At 62.2% G+C, this 19535-nt stretch overlaps 2 protein-coding genes across 2 annotated transcripts in view; both read right to left on the minus strand.

The window, feature by feature from the left end:
• Positions 1–1523: 1523 nt before the first annotated feature.
• LOC121469393 (D-serine dehydratase) lies at positions 1524–12230 on the minus strand. The gene is made up of 8 exons (XM_041714284.2): positions 12153–12230; positions 10223–10372; positions 6068–6348; positions 4712–4898; positions 3182–3303; positions 2920–3109; positions 2745–2850; positions 1524–2674 (listed from the first exon to the last, which is right to left on the minus strand). Exons 1-8 carry the CDS (start codon positions 12170–12172, stop codon positions 2585–2587), a joined length of 1146 nt encoding a protein of 381 aa, XP_041570218.2. The 5' UTR covers positions 12173–12230; the 3' UTR covers positions 1524–2584.
• Positions 12231–13260: 1030 nt separating this feature from the next.
• Positions 13261–19535, minus strand: part of NBEAL2 (neurobeachin like 2) — a 37660-nt gene continuing 31385 nt past the window's right edge. Inside the window, exons 39-55 of the mRNA XM_041714285.2 lie at positions 19201–19296; positions 18999–19123; positions 18775–18915; positions 18564–18694; positions 18375–18484; positions 18178–18295; positions 18009–18106; positions 17821–17937; positions 17645–17734; positions 17418–17527; positions 17165–17337; positions 16751–16845; positions 16553–16669; positions 16307–16468; positions 16090–16238; positions 14967–15102; positions 13261–13778 (exon numbers count right to left, since the gene is read on the minus strand). Of these exons, the coding sequence (XP_041570219.2) occupies positions 13674–13778; positions 14967–15102; positions 16090–16238; positions 16307–16468; positions 16553–16669; positions 16751–16845; positions 17165–17337; positions 17418–17527; positions 17645–17734; positions 17821–17937; positions 18009–18106; positions 18178–18295; positions 18375–18484; positions 18564–18694; positions 18775–18915; positions 18999–19123; positions 19201–19296 (2073 nt within the window). The 3' untranslated portion in view covers positions 13261–13673. The remainder of the gene's footprint in view (positions 13779–14966; positions 15103–16089; positions 16239–16306; positions 16469–16552; positions 16670–16750; positions 16846–17164; positions 17338–17417; positions 17528–17644; positions 17735–17820; positions 17938–18008; positions 18107–18177; positions 18296–18374; positions 18485–18563; positions 18695–18774; positions 18916–18998; positions 19124–19200; positions 19297–19535) is intronic.

A 19535-nucleotide genomic window follows, 5' to 3' on the forward strand; every position in this document is an offset into this window, starting at 1 on the left:
AATAGAGGAAAAAATAAAGGAAAATAACTAAAGGAAAAAAAAGGAAAATAAATAAAGGAAAAAATAAAGGATAATAAAGGAAAATAAATAAAGGAAAATGGAATAAGATTAAATAAACTAAGGGAAATGAAATGGAATTAAAAAGGAAAATAAAAAATAAAAGGGGAAAATAAAAATAAAAGAAAAATCATGGAAAAGGACGATAAAAATAAAAGTATCAGAAGGAAAATGAAAAGTCAATAAACCAGGAAAATAAAAGAAATTGAGGAAAATGGAATAAAATGAAAGAAAAGGAACGGAACCGAAATGACCCAAACTGAACCGAACCAAAAAACTCCAACAAAAGCCACGGGAGAAGTGACCCGGAGCGCCCGGGGGCAGCGGGAGACCCGGCCCGGCCCAGCCCGGTTCTGTCCCGGTCCCGTTCCCATCCCGGTCCCATCCCGGCTCTGTCCCGGTTCCCTCCCGGTTCCGTTCCTGTCCTGTTCCCATCCCGGTCCCATCCCAGTTCTGCTCCCCTCCCGATCCCATCCCGGTCCCATCCCGGTTCCTTTCCCCTCCCGGTCCCCTCCCGGTCCCGTCTCGGTTCCGTTCCCATCCCGGTTCCGTTCCCCTCCTGGTCCCGTCCCGGTCCCGTTCCCATCCCGGTTCCGTTCCCATCCCGGTTCCATTCCCATCCCGATCCCATCCCGGTTCCGTTCCGGTTCCGTTCCCATCCCGGTCCCGTCCCGGTTCCGGTCCCATCCCGGTCCCATCCTGGCCCATCCCGGTTCTGTTCCCCTCCCGGTCCCGTTCCCCTCCCAGTCCCATCCCGGTCCCGTCCCGGTTCTGTTCCCATCCCGGTCCCGGTCCCCTCCCGGTCCCGTCCCGCCCGCACCGGGCTCAGCAGCAGCAGCAGCAGCGGCACCGGGAGCGGCCGCATGGCCGGCACCGGCCCGGGAACCCCGCTCCGGGCCGGGCCGAACCGCTCCGGTCCCGTCCGGCACCACTCGGCCCCGCTCCGTCCCTGTTCTGCCTCGTTCGGTTTCGCTCGGTCCCGGTTCGGCTCCGCTCCACTCCGCTGGGACCCGGTTCGGCTCCGTTCGGTCTAGGTTCGGTACCGTTCAGTCCCGGTTCGGTTCCGCTCGGCCCCTTTTGGACCCGGCTCAGCTCCTTTCGGCCCCGCTGGCTCCCGGCTTGGCCCCGTTCGGTCCCGGTTCGGCTCCTTTCGGCCCGGTTCGGCCCCGTTCGGCTCCGTTCGGCTCCGTTCGGCTCCTCTCGGCCGCCCCCGTCGCGCCCGGGCCGGGCCGGGCTGGGCGTGGCTCCCCCGGGCAGGGCCGGGCGGGGCGCGCTCCCATTGGCTGCGCGCCGCCCGAGGGGCGTGGCCATGCGCGGAGCCCCGCCCCCCGCAGCCCCGGGGGTCGCGGGTTCGATTCCCACCCGTGGGGACGGCTCCAAGTGGGACCGAGGGCACCCAAGGGACGGGGTCACCCACCGCTCCCGCCACCTCCCACGGCTCTTCCCGCGGGAATAAGGGCCTGGAAGAGGGAGAAGCGGCTTTATTGAGTCCCGCTGGGGGTGCAGCATCCTGGAGAGGGTGCAGGGACGTGGAGGGGGTGCAGAGTGGGAGTGGGTGCAGGGTGTGGGAATGGGTGCAGGGTGTGGGAATGGGTGCAGGAGTGGGTTCAGGGTGTGGGAGTGGCTCTGGGAATGGGTGCAGGAGTGGGTGAAGGGTGTGGGAGTGAGCACAGGAGTGGGTGAAGGGTGTGGGAATGGGTGCAGGGTGTGGGATTGGGTGCAGGAGTGGGTGCAGGGTGTGGGAATGGGTGCAGGAGTGGGTGAAGGGTGTAGGAATTGGTGCAGGGTGTGGGAGCGGGTGCAGGAGTGGGTTCAGGGTGTGGGAATGGGTGCAGGGTGTGGGAGCGAGCACAGGAGTGGGTGAAGGGTGTGGGAATGGGTGCAGGAGTGGGTGCAGGGTGTAGGAATGGGTGCAGGGTGTGGGAACAGGCACAGGAGTGGGTGAAGGGTGTGGGAATGGGTGCAGGGTGTGGGAGCGAGCACAGGAGTGGGTTCAGGGTGTGGGAGTGGGTGCAGGGTGTAGGAATGGGTGCAGGGTGTGGGAGTGGCTCTGGGAATGGGTGCAGGGTGTGGGAGAGGGTTCAGGAGTGGGTGCAGGGTGTGGGAATGGGTGCAGGAGTGGGTTCAGGGTGTGGGAATGGGTGCAGGGTGTGGAAATGGGTGCAGGGTGTGGGAGCGGGCACAGGAGTGGGTGCAGGGTGTGGGAATGGGTGCAGGAGTGGGTTCAGGGTGTGGGAATGGGTGCAGGGTGTGGAAATGGGTGCAGGGTGTGGGAGCGGGCACAGGAGTGGGTGCAGGGTGTAGGAGTGGGTGCAGGAGTGAGTTCAGGGTGTAGGAATTGGTGCAGGGTGTGGGAATGGGTGCAGGAGTGGGTGAAGGGTGTGACAGTGGGTGCAGGACCCCAGCGTGGGTGCACGGAGCGACTCGGAGCGGGTGCGGGGTCTCGTTGTGGGTGCCGAGCGTTGCTCCAGGGTGGGTGCCAGGGCTGGGTGCGGGTGCCACCCCCGGAATCTCCTTTTTCTCCTCTCTACCAGCCACGCACGGGCCGCCAGAGCTCCACCACCTTTCCAGCAGCGTGCACGAAGTACACGGGGTGCATGGCAGCCGTGGCACACGCCTGGCACGGGGGGGACACCGAGCTGTGGCACAGGGGTGGCACGGAGGGGACACGCGGGGCTGACACTCACGTGGAACGGGATGAGCGCCAAGGTGCTGCCCAGCGGGAATTGCCCAAAATCCATCTGCCCATCCACGGCCTCCACCTGCCCGTGCTCCTGGGTCAGCCCCACCAACCTGCGGGGATGAGAGTGTCACCCCCTGCCGTGTCCCCCCGCGGGTGTCACCCCCTCCCACGGGTGTCACCTGAGCTGGGGGTGGCCCTCGATGGCCGCGCAGCCCGGGGGTCCCCGGTGGGCACCGTGCAGGCTGAGGGCGGCCCAGCCACAGTCCAGCAGGAGCTGCCCGCGGTGGGGGTAGTGCCCGACCACCCTGCTGAGGACGCGGATCGCCACCTCCTCGGGCTGGCACGACCCCAGCTGGGTCTGCTGCAGGTCTGCGGGGACACGGATGTGTCACCACCCTCGTGGGGGGGTCCCTCCATACCGGGGGTGTCTGTTCTGCTCACCGTAGAAGAGATAATTGCCCGGGTGCAGCTCGGTGAGTTGGGACATCTCCGGTACCGGGTGGCTGCAGGACGGGGTGGAGCCGATGGTGGCTTGGGGACACGGGATCCCCGCCTGCCGCAGCCTGGGGACACGCGGGGGACACCCCGATGTCACCCCCGGGAACGAGAGTGGAGGTGGGTCCTGCGCCTCTGGGTGCCCCAGCTGTGCCAGGGAGGCCCCCAAACGCTCCAGATGTGGGACAGCCTCCCCCCGGTGTGCCAGGGAGAGCTCCAGATGTGCTGGGGACGCATCCAGATGTGCCCGGGTGCCAGCCAGATGTGCCCAAAATCCCCCTCAAAGACTCATCTGGAGGGTGTCCCTCCAGATCCCCCCTCCAGCTGTGCCCAAGCACCTCCAGATGTTCCAGACATCCACCGATATGAGCTGGACAACCCCCCCAGATGTTTTAAAGCACTCCCAGATGTGCTGGAGACCCCCTCCGGGTGCTTCTGGGAGCCCCCAGATGTGCAGGAGACCTCCCCAAGACCTGTGAGGGCGCCACCAGATGTGCCTGGGAGGCCCCACTTGTGCCAGAGGTCATCCAGATGTGCCCGGGATCCCCTCAGCTGCGCCAGGCCGTTCCCAGATGTGCCAGAAAGGCCCCCCCAGATGTGCCCGGGACCCCTCCCAGCTGTTTCTGGACCCCCAGATGTGCTCGGAACCAGCCCCAGATGTGCCCGAGACCCCTCCCAGCTATTTCTGGACCCCCAGATGTGCTCGGAACCAGCCCCAGATGTTCCTGGGTGCCCTCCCAGCTATTTCTGGACCCCCAGATGTGCTCGGAACCAGCCCCAGATGTGCCCGGGACCCCTCCCAGCTATTTCTGGACCCCCAGATGTGCTCGGAACCAGCCCCAGATGTGCCCGGGAGCCCCCCCAGATGTTTCTGGACCCCCAGATGTGCTCGGAACCAGCCCCAGATGTGCCCGGGAGCCCCCCCAGATGTTTCTGGACCCCCAGATGTGCTCGGAACCAGCCCCAGATGTGCCCGGGAGCCCTCCCAGATGTTTCTGGACCCCCAGACGTGCTCAGAACCAGCCCCAGATGTGCCCGGGAGCCCTCCCAGATGTTTCTGGACCCCCAGATGTGCTCGGGAGCCCCCCAGATTTTGGGGAGGGGGTTGAATCTGACGTTTCCCCACCACAACCCGGTGCCACCACGGGCTGGGCCGGGCCGGTGACCCCCGGGATGTGTCCCCAGGTAGGGCTGGGGGGGAGGTGCCACCTCCTTATCCCAGCAGGAACCATCCGGCCGCGATTCCCCGCAGGATGAGGAGCCCCGCCGGGATGAAAGGGGGACAGGGAGGGGACAGCGACAATGCCCCGGGTCACAGCCCACCGCCACAGCCACATCAAAGCCCGCTGCACCCCGGGGATGGCTTTGATGGCCCCTTTATGGGGGCGATTCGCATTTACAACGGGAAGGTGACAGCGGCCACCTCCACCCTTCCCATCCCCAAATCCCCGCGGGGTCGCTCCTGGGGCCACTCACGCGGTGACGAATTCCAACACGGCGACAGTGGTGGCCCTGGCGATGGCCTGGATGGCCGCGATGTCGCGACAGCCGTAGGTGTTCCCGCAGTGGGCGTAGACCCCCACCAGTGTCACCAGCTCCGGGGAGCCCTGGGCGATGGCCCGAGCCAAGGGCAGCGCCGCGGGGTCCGTGGGACGAATCCCGGCTGGGGAGGGGGTGGGGGATGGGGTGAGGGGACACTTGGAGCATCCCGGCGGTGGGAATGTGGGAATGGGGTTGGACAGTGCCCTGGGGGGGTTTGGGGCCGCTTTGGCCGGGTTTTCCAGGCGTGGATGGGGAAAAATGGCTTTGGAAGGGCTGAGATGCTCCATGGTGGTTGGGATGGAGGATTTGGGGACTTGGAGGGACATGGGGACCCCTCTTTGTAGACCACCTTTAAATAACGATTTTGGGGTGTTTAGATGCTCCATTATGGTTGGGATGGAGGATCTGGGAGATTGGAGGGACATGAGGATCCCTCCCTGTAGACCATCCTTAAATAACGATTTTGGGGGGTTTTGATGCTCCATCATGGTTGGGATGGAGGATCTGGGAGATTGGAGGGACATGGGGATTCCTTCCTGCAGACCATCCTTAAATAATGATTTTGGGGGGCTTGGCTGCTCCATCATGGTTTTGATGGAGGATTTGGAAGCTTGGAGAGACATGGGGATTCCTTCCCATGGAGCAACATTAAATAATGATTTTTTGGGGGGTTTAGCTGCTCCATGGTGGTTGGGATGGAGGATCTGGGAGATTGGAGGGACATGGGGATTCCTTCCAGTAGACCATCCTTAAATATTGATTTTGGGGGGTTTCGATACTCCATCGTGGCTGGGATAAAGGATTTGGGGACTTGGAAGGACATGGGGATTCCTTTCCATGAAGCATCCTTAAATAACGATTTGGGGGCATTTAGATGCTCCATCATGGTTGAGATGGAGGATCTGGGGACTTGGAAGGACATGGGGATTCCTTCCCATGGAGCATCATTAAATAATGATTTTGGGGATGTTTAGCTGCTCCATCATGGTTTTGATGGTGGATCTGAGGGCTTGAAGGGACATGGGGATTCCTTCCCATGGACCATCCTTAAATAACGATTTTGGGGATGTTTAGCTGCTCCATCATGGTTGAGATGGAGGATTTGGGGGCTTGGAGGGACCCAGGACATCGTTCCCAGAGGAACACCCTTGATGAATGATTTTAGGGGGCTTCAATCTTCCACCCCGACTGAGATGCTGGATCCGGGGGCACTCAGAGCACCCCACCCCATGAACCCCCCACACACTGCCCCCTCCCTGCACCCCGGGGTGGGATTTGGGGTTCACCTACCCCGCCCATTACCGCAGTCCAGCTTGAGCCAGACCAGCCAGCGCTTCCCGGCGGGAAGGGGGTTCTGGAGCAGCATCTCCAACCCCTGGGGGCTGTCCAGGAGCACCTGGAAGCGCTGCAGGCGCTGGGCCAGAGCCGAGCACTCGGCCAGGCGCCGAGGGGACAGCGGGAAGGCGTAGAGGATGTCATCGAAGCCCCCGGCCGCGAAGAAGCGAGCCTCGGCCAGCGTGGAGACCGCGATGCCCCGGCGGGAACCGCCCGTGGCCACCAACGCTCCTTCCCTGGCCAGGAGGAGGAGGAGGAGGAGGAGGAGGGTGAAGGAAGGCCCGGGGGGGCTGGGGGGGTTGGGTGCTGAGGGAGAGTTGGGGGATACTGGGAGGATGGGGGATACTGGGGAGGATGGTGGGGGGATACTGGGGAGGATGGTGAGGGGATACTGGGGAGGATGGTGAGGGGAAACTGGGGAGGATGGTGAGGGGATACTGGGGAGGATGGTGAGGGGATACTGGGGAGGATGGTGAAGGGATACTGGGGAGGATGGTGAGGGGATACTGGGGAGGATGGTGGGGGGATACTGGGGAGGATGGAGGGGGGATACTGGGGAGGATGGTGAGGGGATACTGGGGAGGATGGTGAGGGGATACAGGGGAGGATGGCAGGGGGATACTGGGGAGGATGGTGAGGGGATACTGGGAGGATGGTGAGGGGATATTGGGGAGGATGGTGAGGGGATACTGGGAGGATGGAGGATACTGGGGAGGATGGTGAGGGGATACTGGGAGGATGGTGAGGGGATATTGGGGAGGACGGCGGGGGGATACTGGGGAGGATGGTGAGGGGATACTGGGGAGGATGGTGAGGAGATACTGGGAGGACGATGAGGGGATACTGGGAGGATGGGGACATACTGTGGAGGATGGTGGGGGGATACTGGGGAGGATGGTGAGGGGATACTGGGGAGGATGGTGAGGGGATACTGGGAGGATGGTGGGGGGATACTGGGGAGGATGGTGAAGGGATACTGGGAGGATGGTGAGGGGAAACTGGGGAGGATGGGGGGGGATACTGGGGTGGATGGTGAGGGGATACTGGGAGGACGGTGAGGGGATATTGGGGAGGATGGTGAGGGGATACTGGGAGGATGGTGAGGGGAAACTGGGGAGGATGGAGAATACTGGGGAGGATGGTCAGGGGATACTGGGAGGATGGTGAGGGGATACTGGGGAGGATGGTGAGGGGATACTGGGGAGGATGGTGGGGGGATACTGGGAGGATGGTGAGGGGATACTGGGAGGATGGTGAGGGGATACTGGGGAGGATGAGGGGATAGTGGGGGGGATGGTGGGGGGATACTGGGAGGATGGTGAGGGGATACTGGGAGGACAGTGAGGGGATACTGGGGAGGATGTTGAGGGGATACTGGGAGGATGGTGAGGGGATACTGGGGAGGATGGTGAGGGGATACTGGGGAGGATGGTGGGGGGATACTGGGGAGGATGGTGAGGGGATACTGGGGAGGATGGAGGACACTGGGGAGGATGGTGAGGGGATACTGGGGAGGATGGCAGGGGGATACTGGGGAGGATGGTGAGGGGATACTGGGGAGGATGGTGAGGGGATACTGGGGAGGATGGTGAAGGGATACTGGGGTGGATGGTGAGGGGATACTGGGGAGGATGGTGAGGGGATACTGGGGAGGACGGTGAGGGGATACTGGGAGGGTGGTGAGGGGATACTGGGGAGGATGGGGGGATATTGAGGAGGATGATGAGGGGATACTGGGGAGGATGAGGGGATACTGGGGAGGATGGTGGGGGGATACTGGGAGGATTGTGAGGGGATATTGGGGAGGATGGTGAGGGAATACTGGGAGGATGGTGAAGGGATACTGGGGAGGATGGAGGATACAGGGGAGGATGGTGAGGGGATACTGGGAGGATGGTGGGGGGATACTGGGGAGGATGGTGGGGGGATAGTGGGGAGGATGGTGAGGGGATACTGGGGAGGATGGTGGGGGGATACTGGGAGGATGGGGGGGGATACTGGGAGGATGGTGAGGGGATACTGGGGAGGATGGTGGGGGGATACTGGGAGGATGGTGAGGGGATACTGGGGAGGACGGTGGGGGGATACTGGGGAGGATAGAGGGATACTGGGGAGGATTGTGGGGGGATACTGGGGAGGATGGTGAGGAGATACTGGGGAGGATGGTGGGGGGATAGTGGGGAGGATGGTGAGGGGATACTGGGGAGGATGGTGGGGGGATACTGGGAGGATGGGGGGGGATACTGGGAGGATGGTGAGGGGATACTGGGAGGATGGTGGGGGGATACTGGGAGGATGGTGAGGGGATACTGGGAGGATGGTGAGGGGATAGTGGGGAGGATGGTGAGGGGATAGTGGGGAGGATGGCGGGGGGATACTGGGAGGATGGCGGGGGGATACTGGGAGGACAGTGAGGGGATACTGGGAGGATGGCGGGGGGATACTGGGAGGACAGTGAGGGGATACTGGGAGGATGGCGGGGGGATACTGGGGAGGATGGTGAGGGGATACTGGGGAGGATGGTGGAGGGATACTGGGGAGGATGGGGGGGGATACTGGAAGGATGGTGAGGGGATACTGGGAGGATGGTGAGGGGATACTGGGGAGGATGGCAGGGGGATACTGGGAGGATGGTGAGGGGATACTGGGGAGGATGGTGAGGGGATACTGGGGAGGATGGTGGGGGGATACTGGGAGGATGGTGAGGGGATACTGGGAGGATGGGGGGGGATACTGGGGAGGATGGGGGGGATAGTGGGGAGGATGGTGGGGGGATACTGGGGAGGATGGTGAGGGGATACTGGGAGGACAGTGAGGGGATACTGGGAGGATGGAGAGGGGACACTGGGAGGATGGTGGGGGGATACTGGGAGGATGGTGAGGGGATACTGGGAGGATGGTGAGGGGATACGGGGGAGGATGGTGGGGGGATACTGGGGAGGATGGTGGGGGGATACTGGGGAGGATGGTGAGGGGATAGTGGGGAGGATGGTGGGGGGATACTGGGGTGGATGGTGAGGGGATACTGGGGAGGATGGTGGGGGGATACTGGGAGGACGGTGGGGGGATACTGGGGAGGATGGTGGGGGGATACTGGGGAGGACGGTGGGGGGATACTGGGAGGACGGTGGGGGGATACTGGGAGGATGGTGAGGGGATACTGGGAGGATGGAGGATACTGGGGAGAATAGGGGGATACTGGGGAGGATGGTGAGGGGATACTGGGGAGGATGGTGGGGGGATACTGGGAGGATGGGGGGAGGATATTGGGGAGGATGGTGGTGGGATACTGGGAGGATGGTGAGGGGATACTGGGGAGGATGGTAAGGGGATACTGGAGAGGATGGTGGTGGGATACTGGGGAGGATGGTGAGGGGATAATGGGAGGATGGGGGGATACTGGGAGGATGGTGAGGGGATACTGAGGAGGATGGTGGGGGGATACTGGGGAGGATGGTGGGGGGATACTGGTGAGGATGGAGGATACTGGGGAGGATGGCGAAGGGATACTGGGGAGGATGGTGGTGGGATACTGGGGAGGATGGTGAGGGGATAATGGGAGGATGGGGGGATACTGGGAGGATGGTGAGGGGATACTGAGGAGGATGGTGGGGGGATACTGGGGAGGATGGTGGGGGGATACTGGGGAGGATGGTGGGGGGATACTGGGGAGGATGGTGAGGGGATACTGGGGAGGATGGTGAGGGGATACAGGGGAGGATGGCAGGGGATACTGGGGAGGATGGAGGATACTGGGGAGGATGGTAGGGGGATACTGTGCGGGATGGTGAGGGGATACTGGGGAGGATGGGGGGGATACTGGGGACGAACTGGGGGATACTGGGGAGGAAGCTGATGGGTGGAGGATACTGGGCTGATGGGGAGATGCTGAGGAAGGATTTTGGGGTGAGAATGGGGAGCTGCTGGGGGGCAAATTGGGTGAAGAGGTTGAGGGGTCCTGAGGGGACGCAGAGGGGATGGGGATGGGGATGGGGATGGGGATGGGGATGGGGGTGGTTATGGGGATGGGGATGGGGATGGGGATGGGGATGGGGATGGGGGTCCAGGGGAGGCAGGGGGCGGCTGCTGGGGGCTCTGGGTGGCACTCACAGGGTTTTGTGGGTTTTGACGTGGGGGCGCAGGCCCAGCCCCAGCGCCCGGCAGCGCTCCCGCATCCTCTCGGCGTTCCGGTGCAGCACGGCCCGGTCCAGGGTCAGCGCCGGGGTGGGCAAATCCTCCAGGGGGGCTCCCAGCCAGGAGCTGGGGGTGTGGGGGGCAGCAGGAGTGGGGGGATCTGCTGTGAACCCGCCCCCATCCCCCTGTGCCCACCTTCCACCCCCCAACACCCCCAGAGGAGGAGCAGGGGGTCCCAGGTACCCCCAGGGACCCGGCACTGGGGGAGTTTGGGGTGGGGGCGGTGCTGGGGCAGCCCCAGGGTGTCCCTTCCTCCTTGGGGACAATCCAGGGGGTCCCTGGAGTCAGGTGAGGTCGGGACTGGGATTTGGGAAAGTGAGGAGAGGGGCACTGGGACATCTGGGAGAGGGATACTGGGAGCAGGGACAGCTGGGACTGGGATATATGGGATTGGGAAAGATGGGACTGGGATATATGGGATTGAGAACACTGGGACATTTGGGATTGGGAGAGCTGGGACTGGGATATTTGGGATTGAGAACACTGGGACATTTGGGATTGGGAAAGATGGGACTGGGATATTTGGGATTGGGAGAGCTGGGACTGGGATATATGGGATTGAGAAAGATGGGACTGGGATATATGGCATTGGGAAAGTGAGGACTGGGATATATGGGATTGGGAAAGTGAGGACTGGGATATATGGGATTGGGAAAGATGGGACTGGGATATTTGGGATTGGGAGAGCTGGGACTGGGATATATGGGATTGGGGGAGCTGGGACTGGGATATATGGGACTGGGAAAGTGGGGACTGGGATATTTGGGTTTGGGATATATGGCATTGGGAACACTGGGACTGGGACATTTGGGACTGGGAGAGCTGGGACTGGGATATATGGGATTGGGAAAGCTGGGACTGGGATATTTGGCATTGGGAAAGCTGGGACTGGGACATTTGGGATTGGGAGAGATGGGACTGGGATATTTGGGATTGGGAGAGCTGAGACTGGGATATATGGGATTGGGAATGCTGGGACTGGGATATATGGGATTGGGAAAGCTGGGACTGGGATATATGGGATTGGGAACCCTGGGACTGGGATATATGGGATTGGGAGAGCTGGGACTGGGATATATGGGATTGGGAAAGTGAGAACTGGGATACATGGGATTGGGAGAGCTGGGACTGGGATATTTGGGATTAGGAGAGCTGGGACTGGGATATTTGGGATTGGGAAAGCTGGGACTGGGATATTTGGGATTGGGAGAGCTGGGAATGGGATATATGGGATTGGGAGATGGGACTGGGATATATGGGATTGGGAGAGCTGGGACTGGGATATTTGGGATCGGGAATGCTGGGACTGGGATATATGGGATTGGGAGAGCTGGGACTGGGATATATGGGATTGGGAGAGCTGGGACTGGGAGAGCTGGGACTGGGATATTTGGTATTGGGAAAGCTGGGACTGGGATATATGGGATTGGGAGGGCTGGGACTGGGATATATGGGACTGGGAGAGCTGGGACTAGGATCTATGGGATTGGGAGAGCTGGGACTGGGATATATGGGATTGGGAACGCTGGGACTGGGATATATGGTATTGGGAGAGCTGGGACTGGGTATATGGGATTGGGAAAGATGGGGCTGGGATATTTGGGACTGGGATATATGGGACTGGGATATTTGGGACTGGAACACCTGAACCGGGTGCTATGGGACGGGGACACGGGGCAGAGGGACACCTGGGACATTTGGGACATTTGGGACACTTTGGCAGCTGTTTCCCGTGGGATGGAGCCAAAATCCGGGACCAGCGACACCGACCCGACCTCCGGCGGCGCCACCTCTGTCCCCGCCACCCCGCTGTCCCCTGCCCGTGTCCCCCCCGTGCCCTGCCCACCTGTCCGTGTCCCCGTCCATGGCTCCGTCCGCTCCCGGCGGTGTCCCCCGTGTCCCCCGCCCCGCGTGACGAGGGGACAAGGGTCGCTGCCAGCCCGGGGGCCGCGCCGGGGGTGGCAGGGCCAGGACAGGACATGCGGCCAGGAGCGGCTGCCAGGCCGGGGACAGCCCGGCCGGGAGGGGACAACGAGAGCCGGGAGCGACACGGGACAGCGGCCACGGGACTGCGGCCACGCGTGCCCGTGACACGTGTCAGGTGCTGCTGGGACGTGGGGGGGACAGCTGATGTGCTGAGACCCCCCAAACTGGTGACACATGTGTGGGGAGCTGCTGAGACCCCCCCCCAAAAATTGTGACACATGTGTGGGGAGCTCTGAGACCCCCAAACTTGTGACACACGTGTGGGGAGCTGCTGAGACCCCCAAACTCGTGACACATGTGGGGAGCTGCTGGGACCCCCCCCCAAATTTGTGACACGTGTGGGGAGCTGCTGAGACACCCCCAAACTGGTGACACATGTGGGAGGAGATGCTGAGACCCCCAAACTCATAACATACATGTGGGGAGCTGCTGAGACCCCCAAAAATTGTGACACACATGTGGGGAACTGCTGAGACCCCCCAAATGCGTGACATGCATGTGGGGAGCTCTGAGAGCCCCAAACTCCTGACATGGGGGTACACAGATGCTGAGACCCCCCCAAACTTGTGACACACATGTGGGGAGCTGCTGAGACCCCCAAACTCATAACATACATGTGGGGAGCTGCTGATACCCCCAAAAATTGTGACACGTGTGTGGGGAGCTCCTGAGACCCCCCAAACTGGTGACACACATGTGGGGAGCTCTGAGACCCCCCAAACTCCTGACATGGGGGTGCACAGCTGCTGAGACCCCCAAACTCGTGACACACATGTGGGAAGCTGCTGAGACCCCCCCAAACTCCTGACATGGGGGTGCACAGCTGCTGAGACCCCCCCCAAACTGGTGACACATGTGTGGGGAACTGCTGAGACCCCCCAAACTGGTGACACCGGAGCAGGGGCACACTGGGGGACACACGCAGGAGGGGTTGTGTCCCCATCCTGGGGCAGCCACGGGCCTCACACTTTGATTTCCCATTCATATATTATTATTATTAATTATTATTATTAATAACAATTCATTTTCTGTAAAAGCTCTAAAAATGGATAGAAATAAAAAATAAGGGACGGAGGGGGGACACCCACACGCTGCCGGCTCCTGGCCAGCGGGCACGGCGGGGTGGGGCTGTGCCACCCCCTTTTCCCAGCGAGGGGTCCCCACCTCCTCCTCCTGTCCCCCACCCTGCTGTGACAACAGCGGGGGGGCGGCTCCCAAAAATCCAGGGGGGCTGGACACCCCGGCGGGGCTGGATAAGGCCACGGATGTTGGGCAGGGTGGGGCTCTCCGGGCCCCCCTCGGCACCCAGGGGTGCCCCAGTCCGTGTGGGGGGCACGGCCCCCCTGGGTGGGTGGTGGGTGGGTGGGTGGTGGGTGCCAGCCTAGGCCCTGCCCTCGGAGGGGTTGTACTCGGTCTCTCCGGCCGACACTTGGGAGATGCGCCGCGTGGAACGCCACAGCCGCCGGTGGAACTGCCCCGGCCGCACCTGGGGACAGGTGAGCACCTTTTCCATCCCCAAATCCTTTATCTGTCCCCTCCCACATCCCCATCCCAAGATCCTCACCCCCTTCTCCATCCCCATCCTCACCCCCTTCTCCATCACCATCCTCATCCCCTTCTCCATCACCATCCTCATCCCCTTCTCCATCACCATCCCCTTCCAAGATCCTCACCCCCTTCTCCATCACCATCCTCATCCCCTTCTCCATCCCCATCCTCACCCCCTTCTCCATCCCCATCCCCTTCCAAGATCCTCATCCCCTTCTCCATCACCATCCTCATCCCCTTCTCCATCCTCATCCCCTTCCAAGGTCCTCATCCCCTTCTCCATCACCATCCTCATCCCCTTCTCCATCTCCATCCCATCCCAAGTCCTCATCCCCTTCTCCATCCCCATCCCAATGTCCTCACCCCCTTGTCCATCCCCATCCCAAATCCTCATCCCCTTCTCCATCCCCATCCCATCCCAAGGTCCTCATCCCCTTCTCCATCCCCTTCCAAGTCCTCATCCCCTTCTCCATCCCCTTCCAAGGTCCTCATCCCCTTCTCCATCCCCATCCCATCCCAAGGTCCTCATCCCCTTTCTCCATCACCATCCTCATCCCCTTCTCCATCTCCATCCCATCCCAAGGTCCTCATCCCTTTCTCCATCACCATCCTCATCCCCTTCTCCATCTCCATCCCATCCCAAGGTCCTCATCCCCTTCTCCGTCTCCATCCCATCCCAAGGTCCTCATCCCCTTCCGCATCCCCATCCCATCCCAAGGTCCTCATTCCCTTCTCCATCTCCATCCCCATCCCAAGGTCCTCATCCCCTTCTCCATCCCCATCCCATCCCAAGGTCCTCATCCCCTTCTCCATCCCCACCTCCTCTCAGTTTCTCATCCCATTCTTCCTCCTCATTCCTTCCCAGATCTGCTTCTCCATCCCATCCTCTTCTCCTTCCCCATTTCCATCCTCGTCTTCTTCAAGATCCTCATCCTTTTCTCCATCCTCATCCTCTCCACCGTCCCCATCCCCTTCCAGCCCCTCATCCTCCTCCATCCCCATCCCCATCCCCAGCCCGGTCCCCCTCAGCTCTGGCGAGGACACCCCGATGTCCCCACCCCGGGAACACCCAGGGGACACCGAGCCCCGTCCCCGTCCCAGCCCGCCCTGGCGGGGTCCCGCTCACCTCCGCGGGCTGCCCGGCGCCCACCACGATGAGTTTTCCATCCTCCAGCCCCACCAGGATGTGGCTCCTCTCCTTGGTGACGGACACGCTGTGCACGGGCACCCGCATGGGCACGGGGGGCACGGCCGCCCTGAGGCTGGGGACAGGAGCCACGGCGTGGGACACCATGGAATGGACACCATGGAATGGGGCACCATGGTGAGGGACACCATGGAATGGGACACCATGGAATGGGGCACCATGGAATGGGACAGGAGCCACGGCGTGGACACCATGGAATGGACAACATGGAATGGGACAGGAGCCACGGCGTGGGACACCATGGAATGGACAACATGGAATGGGGCACCATGGAATGGGGCACCATGGAATGGGCCACCATGGAATGGACACCATGGAATGGGACACCATGGAATGGGACAGGAGCCACGGCGTGGGACACCATGGAATGGAGCACCATGGAACGGGACACCATGGTGAGGGACACCATGGCATGGGACACTATGGAACGGGGCATCATGGAATGGGGCACCACGGAATGGGACACCACGGAATGGGACACCACGGAATGGGACACCACGGAATGGGACACCATGGAATGGGGCACCACGGCATGGGACACGAGCCATGGCACAGGACACCACGGAATGGGACACCATGAATGGGGCACCAGGGCATGGGACACCAAGGAATGGGACACCAAGGAATGGGACACCATGGAACGGGACACCATGGAATGGGACACGAGCCATGGCACGGGACACCATGGAATGGGACACCACAGTGAGGGACACCACGCATGGGACACCATGGCGTGGGACACCATGGAATGGGACACCACGGCATGGGACATCACAGCATGGGACACCACGGCACGGGACACCACGGCGTGGGACACCACGGAATGGGACACCAAGGAATGGGACACCAGGGAACGGGACACCACGGCATGGGACATCACGGAACGGGACACCACGGAATGGGACACCACGGCATGGGACACCATGGAATGGGACACCACGGAATGGGACACCATGGAATGGGACACCACGGAATGGGACACCACGGCACGGGACACCCTGAGGGCGTGTCAGGGACAGGACAGGGCGCAGCCATCCCTCACCTCTGGAGCTCACGGATCTCCAGCCCGCACTCCGAGGTCCCCAGCACCACGAAGTCCTCGGTCAGGCACATGGCTGTCACCTCCCGGTCCAGCGGGACGGAGGACAGGAGCTTCCCGTTCACGGAGTAGAGGTGCAGCGCGAACCTCTCCTGCGAGGAGCACAGCGGGAGCATGGCGGTGGTGGCCAGGAGGGGACCCTGGGGACACCTGGACGTACCTTGGAGCAGGAGGGCTGCCCCACGGCGGTTTGGGCCACCACCTGCCCCTCGGGGCCCACGGCCAGGTGGGACAGGACGGCGGGGGGACAGCTCTCGCCGGGCGGCCGCAGGGAGCGGATGAAGAGCCCCCGGCGCACGGTGTGGGTGATGATGGTGCCGTCCTGGGGGAGGAAGGGGACACAGGGTGGTGGTGGTGGTGGTGGCGCTGCCCATCCCACGTCCACCCCATGGCACCGCCAGCTCACCTTGGAGCCGGACACGGCCATGTCCAGCTCGGTGCTGATGGCCACACATGTCACCTCGGCGTCGTGGCCGTACAGCACCTGGACGGGTTTGGGAGCCAAGCCGCTGGAAAAGCCACCCTGGCGTTGGGGACATGGGGACATCAGTGACCTGCTGGCAGTGCCCACACCATGAGCTCCCCCTCATCCTCGAGCCCTCACCTGCTGTAGGACCTGCCACACCATGCAGGTGGTGTCCCGTGAGCCAGAAATGAGGTAGATGCCGCAGAGGTCGAGCGACAGGCAGGTGACAACATCTGTGACAGCCAGAGGGACACCATGAGGTGTCGGTCCCCTCCCACCATACTTGGCCCCCCCATCCCATGGGATGGCACCATAATGTGTTTTTGGATGTAGAATTGCTGCCAATCCCATTCCAAGATGTATTTAGGTGTGTGGATGCTGCTGCTCCTCACCCCACTCCAGCTCTGAGGCTGGAACCTGGACTGTCCCCAGGAGATGGAAACACCGGGAGATGCCCCTCATGGTGTCACCTCTCTCCTGCTGTGGCCCTACAACCCCCTCAGGGCACCATCAGATCATCATCATCATCATCACCACGGGAGGAGGACGTACCTATGTGCCGGGTGATGTGCCCCACGACCTTGCCCTTGGCCAGCGAGGTGACACGGAGGCTGTTGTCCCAGTGTCCCCCGCTGAAGAGCAGCTTCCCGTCGGGGGACACGGCCAGCGTGCACGAGCTCAGGTCGGCCCCGGGGGCGAAGGGGCCCTGCAGGAAGCGCTGGGTCCTGTGAGGAGAACGTGGGATGGTGGATTTGGTGGCACCTCCAGGGACCATCCCTGGGGACCCTGTGCCCCAGTGACTCACTTGGCGTTGGTGACAGTGGGGTCTTTGGTGAAGCTGAAGTAGTTGGAGATGTTCTTGTCGTAGGGCAGCCAGTTATGGGTCCCCAACAAGCCGTTGGCACTCACGGTGACCTGGGCAGAGGGGGAGGGCAGGTGTCACCCCTCTCACTGCTGGGATCCTCCCTGGTTTGGTCCTGGACCCTCCCGGACCAGCAAAACATCCCCGTGCCTCAGTTTCCCCACACTCACCAGGATGTCGGGAGATCCCTGAGTGATGAAGGAATGGGCTTGGTTCTTGGGGACCACGGCCTGCACCAGGGCCACCCCATCGCTGATGCCCTGTGGGGACACAGCACCTGCTGGGCACCCTCCTGGCCACCCCAGCCCTCCCAGCGCTGCCCAGGGACCCCCGGGGGTGTCCTCACCTCCACAAAGAAGGACTTGAGCTGGCCCAGGTTCTCGAAGACGTTGGGGGAGCGGGTGTCCAGGTGTGCCAGCCTGCGGGCGGCGCTCTCTGCCGACAGCCGGGCGGGGTGCGGCTCCTGGGGGGGCAGGGCACCCGTCAGAAGTGGGGGGACCCCCCAAAAGGGGCTGGTTTTGGGGGCTGGGCTACCTTGAGCAGCTGGCAGGGCGTCTGCCCGAAGTTGCTGATGATGCCCTCCAGAGCTTTGCGCTGCGTCTCGTCGGTGATGGCGTCCAGGTCCACGGCCCCTGCGGGTGGGGACGGTCACGGGGGGACACAGCCCTGGTGGGCATCCCCCTCCCTCTGCCCCACAGCTCACCCTCGTAGGTGCAGTAGTAGAAGACGTTGAGGGCCTCCACGGCGGCCGGGCCGCGCTGCTTGTACCCAAAAATGAGGTCGATCCACTCGTGGAGGTGGGCGGAGACATATTCCGACTCCTGTGCGAGGATGGGGTGTCAGGGCGGGGTGGGAACGGCCCCGGAACGCCCCCAGGGCTGAGTGGGCTCCCCATCTCACCAGGGCTTTGCGGTGCTGGTGGATGAAGTCCTCGCGGGAGCGCGCCCACCGCGGCAGCACCACGTCCCCCACCTTCTCATTGGAGAGCTGCAGGCAGCCCAGGTCAAAACCTGCGGGCAGGACGAGGATGATGAGGGACACAGACCCACCCCCCCGTGCTCCCCTGTTGGTGACAACGGTGTCCCTCACCGTTCTGGTTCTCCAGGAACTCCGGGAAGTAGAAGAACTCCGGGATGAGCTCCTTGACATCCACAGGGTTCTCCATGCGGGCTTGCCACGCCGCCGGCACCGAGTGGAACTGCCGGTCCGAGCAGTCAAACCTGGAGGCACAGGACACCTGGCTGGAGCCTGGTTGTCCCCACCAGGTCCCCTCTGCAGGACCCACCTGCCGGGTGCCCACCTGCCGCTCTGCAGCTGGATGTGGAGGGTGGTGAAGGGCTCGGTGCGGATCAGGTAGTGCATCACCCCGGCGGCGTTGGAGTAGTGAGTGCCATAGTGGAACTTGTCCACCGTGCCCGTGGGGTCCTCAAAGCTCTCGTACCTGCAGGCCAGGTGGGGTGGGGTCCACCAGGAGCCGGCCAGGTGCCCCCTGCATCCCCTGCCCTCGGTTTGTGGGGTACTCACTTCTCCTTGACGTCGCGGGCGTGCCGCTCGTTGGCCACCCCGATGGGCTTGGACAGGTCCCGGAACACGGCCGGGTTGGTGAGGTCCAGGGTCTCGGAGACATAATCCTGCAGGATCCAGGGGAACTGGGTGGGGGCGTGAGGTGGGTGAGGTGGGGGGGCGCCAGGTCAGTGTGGGGACAGTGGGGGACACAGGGGCTCACCACGGGGTACTGGGACAGGTCGTTGTAGGTGCGGCCCGCGATGGTGTTCAGCTGCATGAGGTACTCGAAGTTGGAGATCTCCCGCAGGACCCATTTCTGGAGAGCAGGGAGAGGGAGGAGATGGGCTTGGGGGCAGAGGAGACAGGGCAGACACCCCCTGCCACATGGCAGTGCCCGTCCCTTGGCCATCCTTGGTTCCAAAGCTGTCCCTAGTCTCATGGCCATCACTGGTCCTGCAGCTGTTCCAGAACTGTGGCTGTGTCCACCCCATGGTCATCCCTGGTTCTACAGTCACCTCTAGTCCCATGGCCACCTCCATCCCATCCCACGGAGAC

Source organism: Taeniopygia guttata, chromosome 2 (assembly GCF_048771995.1).
Source record: "Taeniopygia guttata chromosome 2, bTaeGut7.mat, whole genome shotgun sequence".
NCBI classification, from domain to species: domain Eukaryota; kingdom Metazoa; phylum Chordata; class Aves; order Passeriformes; family Estrildidae; genus Taeniopygia; species Taeniopygia guttata.

Coding starts and splice junctions, on each gene's coding strand:
- LOC121469393 (XM_041714284.2), bottom strand. CDS start 12,172: ATGGACGGGGACACGGACAG. Junction 10,373..12,152: donor ATGGACGGGGACACGGACAG/GTGGGCAGGGCA, acceptor CCACACCCCCAG/CTCCTGGCTGGGAGCCCCCC. Junction 2,675..2,744: donor TGGCGCTCATCCCGTTCCAC/GTGAGTGTCAGC, acceptor CCCCCGTGCCAG/GCGTGTGCCACGGCTGCCAT.